We start from the raw sequence: 10588 nt of genomic DNA on the forward strand, positions 1-10588 counted from the left end.
CTAGTGTATATATATTATTGCTGATTTATGTGCCTCATCCATTCAAGCTCTCCAAGTTATTTATCCCCCTTTCCCACTCCTCTCTGTTAATAAACCTTTAAATTTTTAAATTTAAAATCTGTCTCAGTAGTTATTTTATGAAGAGATTTGCCTAGAAAAGGTTTAAGTCAACAGGCATCCTTCACCTTCTGGGTCATTCTAGGGCTGAGGGAAAATGCTTTTATTATACCAAATGCTATCAATTCTAAAACACCTTAGTCCCTGAAAGGAAAAGGTGGAAGGGAGCTAGGTCAGAGAGCTGTTTCCCTGCCTAAATAAGTAGAGAAGGTATGGGGCTCCCTCTCAGAGTGTACAAGTGATGGCAAAGAATGACAAAAGCTCTGAAAAGTTATTATCCACTCATCAAACCATAAGGAACTTTAACCATGAATCTCAGAAGTTACTATGTAAACTAAAGTATTGGTAGGCCTTGTCCTGTTAATAAAGAATATAATATAAATTCCTCATTTTTAATTCTTTTCAGCATAAATGTAGCAGAAAACAAACTGAAGATCTCCATATCAACTCCTACCCAACTAAACTATGGAAAATGTTGCTTGACAATTGGTTTATGGCTTTCTTTTTTGCTGAAGATGTTCTATCATTCTCTGCTTCTGATCTGGGCACTAAATTACAAGGGATGTCATTGTGAAGCAGAAATGAAATCATTTATCATTACGTTGAAGAGGCACATTATTCTAACTTACAAGATGTGTTTTATGAAATAGTAAGGATGAGGTCATGATTTAGTGACTGGTAAAAGTGTTCATTTTCCAAAATTAAAAAATGTACTTTTGAGTGAAGAAAAAGGCAGTATGAGGAGTCAAAAACTTTATAATTGTCATGCTTACTCAAGGAGTTTGTCAGATCTATCTCTGAGAGTTAAAATTAGCTTCCATCATATATTGACCATAACCTCTTTTTGCTGTTGAACTGCAATTCTACCCCTCATGTCACATTATTACCCCAGACTGTGATTTTTATATGGACATCAGGAAAAGTCTGTTTAGATCTGTTCACAATTCAGTCTTTTTTATTTTTGGAGTACATAAATTTCTAAAGCTGTCATTTGACAAAATCAGAAATAACTGCTTTATATAATCCTTATCATGCTATTCCATATTTACTTTCCTCATGTAAATGGTCTCTACTTCAGAATTAATATTACAGACAATTGAACACATTATCATTCTAATGGAATGGTATGAATAATGAAGAAGTGTGTGAAAACAGAATTCATCATTGTCATCATCATGAAAAACTCTAGTCTTGTTGATTTATAATTTATGATCTCATGGTAACTAAGAGCACCTGAAAGGTTTGGTTGCTATCTCACCAGGGTATACAGCATTGAGGGGACTTCTACTTACTCTCATGTGTAGGTAACCTGAACTACCACTTGTAAAATATTACTGGTATGCCCATATTGCAGATGGGTTAGCATAGAAGAGAGACTCCCATCTAAGGTAACCTAAAAAAACAAATGCCATACAGAGGCCCTTTCCGCACGGGCGAAATACAGTGACCCAGGCTGCTGTATGGGCTGCTGTTCGCACAGGAGGCACTGCTGCATCGCAGCAGCACCATCCTGGCTGCCCCAGAGCGGCGTGAAGCTGCCACTGTAAACCTCACTCGTTGAGCGAGGTTTTTGCAAAGCGGCGTCTTCCCGTCAGCGCAGTGCAAACCGCACTGCTGGGAAGACGCCACTTTTCCTGTCCCCTCCATTGGCCTCTCCAGCTGGGGAGGGAGTTGGGACTGCTTGCACGCTTCGGTGCGAACAGTCCCGGAGCTTATGCCGGTGGAGGTTCATTTCCGCTGCCGTGCAGAAAGGGCCAGAGTTCCTTCCCAGAAGCATACCTTGTGAACATAGGATCTATATCCCATGTGTCAAACTCAAGGCCCGCGGGCCTCATCCGGCCTGGCATACAGCTATATTTGTCCCGCGAGGCAAGCCGAGATGGGGGCAGCCACAGAACACACTGAATCGCTGACAGCCTAAGCTGCCTCCATTGAGACATGCAGTCACAAAAGTCTCCCTTCTGCAGGTTAGTCAACAGGGAGGTGAGCTCAGAGCTGCCACTTGCCTCAGTGGAAGTGAGGAAGGGAACGTTGCAGAATTTCTGTGCCAAGAAATGTGGGCAGACTGAAGTTTGTGAGGTTCTGCTCTCTTTTCCGCAGCTCCTTCCCAGGAGCCCTTGAGCCCTTCTGCCTTTCTTTATCCCTGAATCCATCTTCTGTGATTTTTGTGCTTCATCTCCTGCTGTGGGTTGGGGGGGAAGAGAGAAACCCAGGAAACACCTTCAGAAGGTGGAAGAGGAGAAACCTGGGGGTGGGGAAGAGAAAAGGGGGAGAGCCATGCCTTAAAATGTAGGTGGAAAGTGGAGGGATAGGACAGGATTTTGTATGTTGAGAATTGGGATTTGGAGAAACTTCACACCTTACATCCCTACAAATACCCCAGGCAAGAAACAAAGGCACACTGAACATTCAATTAATATACAACCCTGACTTGGTTTATAGCCTATTTTCAGTGAGGTCTCTATTGGCTCCTGGGCCCTGTGTCAGATTATGTATACAGAAGCAAAGTAGTAAGTAGAATGGTAGTAGAATACAGTAGAATACAAAGTAGTAAGTAGAATGGTAGTAGAATACAGTAGAATAAGTAGAATACATTTCCTCTACAGAAACAAAGTTCTGAAATAATACCTTTTCCAGCTGTTGAATTCCTTCTTCTACACAGCATATAGATGCCAATGTCCTTAGCACCTGGGGATAAAGGCACCTGAAACAATCCTGGCGGCAGATCTCAAAAAGAGCGACAATGCCACCCTCCTGCAGAAAAATTGCCATGGAAGGTGAAAACACAAGGTACATTATATTACTTAGCAGTATGGTGTTATGCATTCATTGTTGGTTTAAATTTTATTTCATAACATTGCTCTTTTTATAAATTCTTCTAAACGTCTTTCAACATAACTGAAACAGACACATTGAGAGCAAATCAAACATACTAGGTTTTTTTTTAAGTGACAGATAGGGATGAGACCAAATTTTGCACAATTTCTTATTTTATTTGACTATATGCATTTTCATTTCATTTCTCCCTTGTAAAAAATGAATCCATAACCCACTTTAAGTTTATTTATGGTGAAGTTTTCCCATTAAAATTTACACTTTTAAAATATGGTCCTGCATACAAAAAGTGGTACTTACTATTGAATAAAACTCCCAGAATTAAACTGCATATGTTTTGTGGAACATTAAAGGTAAACCGCTTACTTGGGGAATAAGCTTTCATGGGCTATAGGCTACTTTGTCAGATACATGCCAATTATTGTCAGATCAATAATTCCCAAAAAAATACAATGGCACCCCCAAGTAGCACCCCACCACCACCCCAAGAACTTTTAAAGTCTACAGGCTCTTTCTAGAATTCTGACACATGCTATTGTGTGCAACCACGAAATAGCTGTAGCAGGAGGTGAAGCTAACCACAAAATATCTGATTCAGGTGGGCAGCCATGTTGGTCTAGAGCAGCAGAAAAAACTGAGACCTGTGGTATCTTTAAGACCAACAAAGTTTTATTCTTGGTATAAGCTTTCATGTGCATGCACTTGAAAGTTTATACCAAGAATAAAGCATTAGTTTTAAAGGTGCCGTTGGATTCAAACTTTTTTTCACAAAATGCCCACTACAGGAGATTCATCCAGAGACAAAATATCAGGGAGTGAGGTTGTGCATAAATCTAATAGTCAATTTTCAATATAGCAAGGAGAAGTTCTGTTTAATAAGATGCCTTTAAAAATATCTTGTTTTAAAATGTTTTCTTGTTTATATAGAGCTTTACTGCCAGTCACACAGTAAAGATTATTGTGCTGGGGTGGCAACTGCTACCTAATCAATGCTTTTAAAAATCTGAACAGCTGATCAGAAGCCATATGGCCCCACCTACTTTCTAAAAACACTTGGTATGCATCAGGAAAGATGTTGGTGTGCACCATGGCACCCATAGGGACCCCTGCATTAAAGACTAACATATGCTATAACAATGTGCCCCCCCACCACCACTAGTAGCACATGGCAATGGCTGCAGGTCCAAAATTTATCACCATTCAGTATGGTGATCTTTACAAATAACGGTGCATATGATCACTATTTTAGTGATTGTGCAGTTAAGTGAAAAAAAGTCCCTATCTCGTTTTCATTACACAGCAATAAGACCATTCAAATTTACTGGCAATGGAAGAGCAAAGCAAAAGTTCTATTGGAAATCTCTGGAAATGGAAACTTCTGGAAATGTTCCAGACTTAATGCATATTGGTGAAGTAAGCCTCACTAAGGAAGGAAAAGAGTTTTCTGGAGAAATGTTCCAGAATGTCCTTGAACAGAGCATAAATCAGAGTGCCAGGCCTTGGGGTTATCACCACTACGGAAGATTAATGGGCCCACCATCTCTTACTTTCAAAATCCTATTGCCCCATATGAACCACAGCAACAAAAACACTGCTTGTCCATTTCAGCAGCTGACAAACCCTGCTAATCACAATATATGATTATGCCAATTTATATATATTCACACACATGAATAGCAACTATACTAAATTTTTCTAATCAATTACTGGGTAAAGTTTGTCACTGAGCATTTAAAAACCTGTACAGTTCATCGGTTAATGGAATGACGCCAAGACTGTTGGCATTGCCGAAAGGCAATGTTTCTTTCCTACTGCTTCATTACGTGAGAGTTATAAATGGATGGCATTGCTAGATCTCCAGTGACATTAGTGCATTAGCTGCTAACAACAAAGACAAAATGGCACACTGTTCTCATCTTCCACTGATAGAAAGTAAACCATCAGCATCCTTTCATCAGGAAGCACAGAGCATGAACTGTAAAGAGCCATTTGCAGTTTAGCAAATCTAAAATGGGTAGAAAATCTAGCTTTCAGTACCAAGTGGTCTCTTATATTTGTGCTTGCACAGAAAGGGGAGTGTTCAAACCACAGTTAAAAAAACTGCTGTTCTTAAATCAGTCAAACATGAAAGGACATATTATTAAATTAGTGTCTCATCTTTAGAAGCCCTTACCCTCATAATCACCCTGATAGGTTAGGTTGTCAAAGAATAATTGAGCTCATAGCTAACTATGGATGAATCCAAGTTCCTTCAGGCAAGTAAAACATTCTACATTCTATGTGTGTGCATGCTGAAATTCCTAAGCCAAAAATCATACATGAAAATCACTGTTATGGGTTGTTTCCATTATTTCCACAACAATAAACACAAGTACAGGATACTTAGGCATTACAAAAAAAAACTGTGCTGTTTTTCAGGTTTGAGTGCTCAACACTGCCAGCAGCAACAAGTGTTTTTCTTTTTTTTTAATTTGGTTCACCTGATTTCCCAGGCAAGGACATTTCTTCTTTCCCAGTGGAGCCTTGCAAGGCATCAGGAACACTCTCAGCCAATCACCACAGGAAATAAGCCTCAGAGAAGGAATTTTTAAAGCCCACATTTTTAGAGGAATGAGAGACTCTACCCATCAGGACTCCTTAAACAGTAATAGTAATTAGAAGAAAAAAGAGTTTGGATGTATATCCCCCCCTTTCTCTCCTGTAAGGACATTCAAAAGATCTTAACATCTCCTTTCCCTCCCCCCCCTTAACAAACACCCTGTGAGGTGGGTGGGGCTGAGAGAGCTCCAAAGAACTGTAACTAGCCCACGGTCACCCAGCTGGCATGTGTTGGAGTGCACAAGCTGATCTGGTTCACCAGATAAGCCTCCACAGCTCAAGTGGCATAGCGGGGAATCAAACTCAGTTCTCCAGATTAGAGTGCACCTGCTCTTAACCACTACACCACTGCAAGGTATCCCATAGTGGACATCCACTATAAACACATGTCTCTTGGCAATTAGCAATTAAATTATTGTTTCATCACATGAAGTTAGGCACACATATGCTCTCTTTCTTTGAAAATTCAAACTGTTTTCAAAGATTGAAAGGAGACAATGAACAACAGTGAAGACTGTCAATGCAGAGTACTCACAGTATTCAGCAGAATGATTAATAAGTATGATGGTCACAAAAAAATACGTAAAGAAACCATAAGCAGTCAGGAATTATTTGTTTAGATATTGGCACTTTTCAACCAGGCCACCACCAGTTTCTCCTCATAGGAAACAGTGGAGCAAAGTGTGCTGAGGGGCACCTACCTTGTGGGCTTGCAGAGCTGAACCCTTTTGTCCATTCTGCTTGAATTTTAGGAATTCTTTAGATTACAAGGAGGAGTGTATTCTGTGTAGTCCTGATCAGGCTGGCCCAGGCTAGCTCAATCTCATCAGACTGTGAAAGCTAAACATAGTCAGCCATGGCCAGTATTTAGATGGGAGACCACCAAGAAATTCCAGAGTTGCTTTGCAGAGGAAGGCAATGACAAATCACCTCTGAACATCTCTTGCCTTGAAAACCCTATAGGATTGCCATAAATTGGTTGTGACTTGATAGTGCTTTACGCACAAGTTCTGGGCAGATGTTGTTCCATCTTTCAAAACAGCTCCATAGCATCCTGCTTGAAATTTTTAAGCATTCTTGCATTTAATGTTTTAACAGTCTAGTGTGTAAAAATTCTGGAATGATAAAAAGCTGGAATGATATTAAGAACTTCTAAATAGCACCGACTCTGAAATACTGCAAGGTTGAGTAGGGTTGTGATGATAATCCATTCCCCTTCTTTTATTAAAACTTCATTGATTTTCACAGAATACCTACACAATAAAAGGAAAGATCTATGTTCCTTTCCTACCTTGTTCCATCTCACTCTCTCTCACTCTGTGTTAAATTGCTAAATTTAAAATCCCTCTTCTGTGTGTTGCTAGTTGTGTATAAAGTGATTGTGACTATCTAAGAAGCCTACAGGGACTTATTCTTTTAAAGACAAGGCTTTACTTTGTACAGCCGACCATAAACCTCTCTGATCTTCTCAATAGCTCCTTTTTGAGAAGGCTGTTTATGACCAGAATGCATTGACATTAGCTGTTATTTATTGTTATTAGGCACTTGCTTATTTCGATTTTTAACTGAAAGAAAACCTAAAGTAATTTAGCTTGGAATGGTAATTTCCATGGACAAAAGTTATTTCCATCTGCAAAACAAAATTAATTCTTTGTACAACACACAATTTAGTATTTTTCAGACATTGTAAGTGGATAGAATGATGGTGCGTATAAAGTCCATGCATAGGGGTTCACTGGTTTCTAATTGTCTATACATAGACCTGGGAAACTGCAGCAGGGAGAGCTTCAACTGAATGTCAGATGGGAGCCAGCAGTCAGTTGAAGTTCTGTGCTCCCCACTGATCTTTCCCAAGTCTATGTAGACTTGGGAAACTGATGGGGAGAGCTTCAGATGAATGGTGAATGAAGCCAGTACTCAGTTAAAACTCTGTATTCCCCACCAACATTTCCCATTTCCACATAGACCTGGGAAATTGCAGCAGGGAGAGCTTCAACTGAATTCTGTTGAAGCTCCCCTGCCCCTGCCATTAAGCCAGCAAAGCTGAATAATGTTCAGGTTTTTTTGGCACCAGGGCTATTTAGTAAATTAAAAACCTGAAAAAGCCTTTTTTTCAGGTTTTTAAGGTTTTACTGAATCATCACCCTTAGTAGACACTAAGCCAATGTATTTCATATGCTACAGTTTTCCTTAACGGACACTAATTATATCTCATCAAGTCCTGCACATTTGTAAAGGAAGCATATACTTTTTATATGAAACCCATTTTTCACTGGCACTATACAATTGAGGTGACTGGCAGTCAAAAATAACTCGTAAGCCTACCTTGCCAATCAACCTTCTCAAATTAAAAGAATAAAAACATTCATGGTTCAAAGAAAGAGTTTTGAGTTAAAATGATCAATGAATAGATTTCAAAAGAAGCATATGTTTATTTGTAATGAAGATTACATCCTTGGGAGACTAATGATTTTGCATTTTACTACTTGTCTAACTAGAGTTTGGTACTGTAATTAAGACAGTAGCTTATCATCTTTCACTGATAGTTGGTGTCTGTCATTCCTTCAAATCTATGGGGTTATTATTTTCTACTGGCATACATTCTTCTTCCAGAGGCCAGGACCAACTTTTCCAATCGAAAACCATAGTCCATTAAAATTCAAAGGGGCAGGAGATGCCAAATAACAACTGACTGTTGGGGCTAAATTTCTTCTCATCTTCCCTCTCTCCTACATCACCAAAACTGAAACCAGGGGCGTACCTAGGCAAACTGGTGCCCAGGGACAAAACCTGAGTTTACGCTTCCATGCTCGCATATCGGCGGCCACCCTCCCCCACCATGACCAAACAATGATTTTTTGTACCAGCTCACAAAACATCTCCCACTCCCAGAAAAACACACATGGCTCTCTCCCCACCAACTCTTTTCCTAATTTCCTAATCACAACAACCCTATGAGGTAGGTTGTTAGCCTGAGAAACAACTCCAAGCCAGTGCAAGTGGGTATTAAGTATGTAAATTTCTCACAAATCACCCCTAGCAAAACATTTACCAAACAAATGTCAGCATCATCTCTCACAAAACACCTCCAGTGGAATCCACCCCCAAACAGCATCACTTTCAATGGTGTTTAAACTAAGGAGTTCAGATTCTTCTTTTAAATCTACCTTACAGGGAGAATCTGGGGTCCCCAGTTAAAACAAAATTGAAAGTGATGCTGTTTGGGGGTGGATTCTCCCCCGCCCTGAAACAGCATCACTTTTGAGGGTTGGAGATTCAGATGAAACAAATAGCAGATTTGGCTGGAATCTGGGCAAATTTGGGCACATTCGGACAAAAATTGTCCAATTATGTCCTGCCCAAATATGAACAAATGCGAATGCAAGGTATTTGGGTTGGGGGGGGGTATTTTTGGGGTTTTTTTCGGCCTGCATGGAGTGCATTTTTAAAGCTAGTGGCACCATGATTTCAGGGTACCATCCAGAGACTGCCCTGATGATACCACCCAAATTTGGTGATGTTTGGTTCAGGGGCAGTAAAGTTATGGACGCCCAAATGGAATGCCCCCATCCCCATTGTTTTCAATGGGAGCTAACCTGAGATGGGGGCTACCCATTTGAAGCACCATAACTTTGGTCCCCCTGAACATAACTTCACCAAACATGGGTGGCATCATAAGAATAGTTAACAGATGATACCCTGAAATTTTGGTGTCACTAGCTTTAAAAATACACCCCTTCCAGGCACCCCAAGGAATTTGCCCAAGATTCTTTGTTCTGAAGTGACTTTTCTCCATTGTAGCTAATGAGGAATTTCTGAGGCAGGCTGCACATTTTTGAAGATAGAGGTGCCAGACTTTCAAGGTGGCTCCAAGAGGCCTTGAGTAATAGCATCCAAGCTTGGTGAGCTTTGCTTCTGGAGTGGGGGGGGGAGTTGAGAGAGTTCTGAGAGAACTCAGCCCACAGGCTTTCATGTGCAGGAGCGGGGAAACAAATAAGCCTTTTGGGGGCCCATAAAATTGAACCCCCGAAAGCAAAGGTCTCCAAACCTGGATGCTATTACCAGGAGGCCCTCCTGGAGCCACCCTGAAAGTCTGGTGCCTCTATCTTCAAAAATGTGCAGCCTGCCTACACACTCAGAAATTCTCCATTGGCTACAATGGAGCAAAGTCACTGCAAAACAAAGAATATTGGGCAAATTTCTTGGGGTGCCTGGAAGGGGTGTATTTTTAAAGCTAGTGACACCAAAATTTCACAGTATCATCTGTTAACTATTCTTATGATGCCACCCAAGTTTGGTGAATTATGTTCAGGGGGACCAAAGTTATGATCCCTCAAATGGGTAGCCCCCATCTCAGGTTAGCTCCCATTGAAAACAATGGGGATGGGGGCATCCCCTTTGGGGGTCCATAACTTTGCTGCCCCTGAACCAAACATCATCAAATGTGGGTGGTATTATCAGAACAGTATCCGGATGGTACCCTGAAAATTTGGTGCCACTAGCCTTAAAAATGCGCCCCCTGCAGGCCAGAACGTGAAACAACACTTTAAAAATTTAAAAACACACAAACGACCCTGAAATGTTGGCGCCCTCCCACGTGACTAAATGGGGGGCACCTGGGGCATAGGGTACCCCCTGTCCCCAGGCAAGAACGCCACTGACTGAAACACTCATGAAATTCTGGGAGATACATTTTTGTCACTCCCCAGATTTCAGGAAAACTTTGGATAATTTCAGATACACCCAAGTTGATCCAAAATAGTTAATTTGGGATTCAATTTCATCTCAAGCTAATTGAAATGTACACCCCAAGCGACAGTGCAAAGCATATATACTTTCAAGTCCTGCCATATGACCTTTTTTTTGCATGAGATACTATAGTTGGAAGGGCAATCCAGACATTTATGGGCTGTGAAATCCTAAGGGCTGCCTGAGGAAGTAAAGCTCCTGGTCATGCAGGTAGTAACCCTCAAATTAGAGGTAAACAGTAGAGAAAGAAGCCTGCACAGTACTAATGCAGAAATATTGCAGCCCACCA

At 40.7% G+C, this 10588-nt stretch overlaps 1 protein-coding gene across 1 annotated transcript in view; it reads right to left on the reverse strand.

Moving 5' to 3' along the window:
* INSC (INSC spindle orientation adaptor protein) overlaps positions 1 to 10588 on the reverse strand; it is a 202494-nt gene that overhangs the window by 92926 nt on the left and 98980 nt on the right. The window contains exon 8 of the mRNA XM_048486732.1: positions 2746 to 2871. Within this exon, the coding sequence (XP_048342689.1) occupies positions 2746 to 2871 (126 nt within the window). The remainder of the gene's footprint in view (positions 1 to 2745; positions 2872 to 10588) is intronic.

The sequence above is a fragment of the Sphaerodactylus townsendi genome, linkage group LG02, assembly GCF_021028975.2.
Source record: "Sphaerodactylus townsendi isolate TG3544 linkage group LG02, MPM_Stown_v2.3, whole genome shotgun sequence".
NCBI lineage: Eukaryota > Metazoa > Chordata > Lepidosauria > Squamata > Sphaerodactylidae > Sphaerodactylus > Sphaerodactylus townsendi.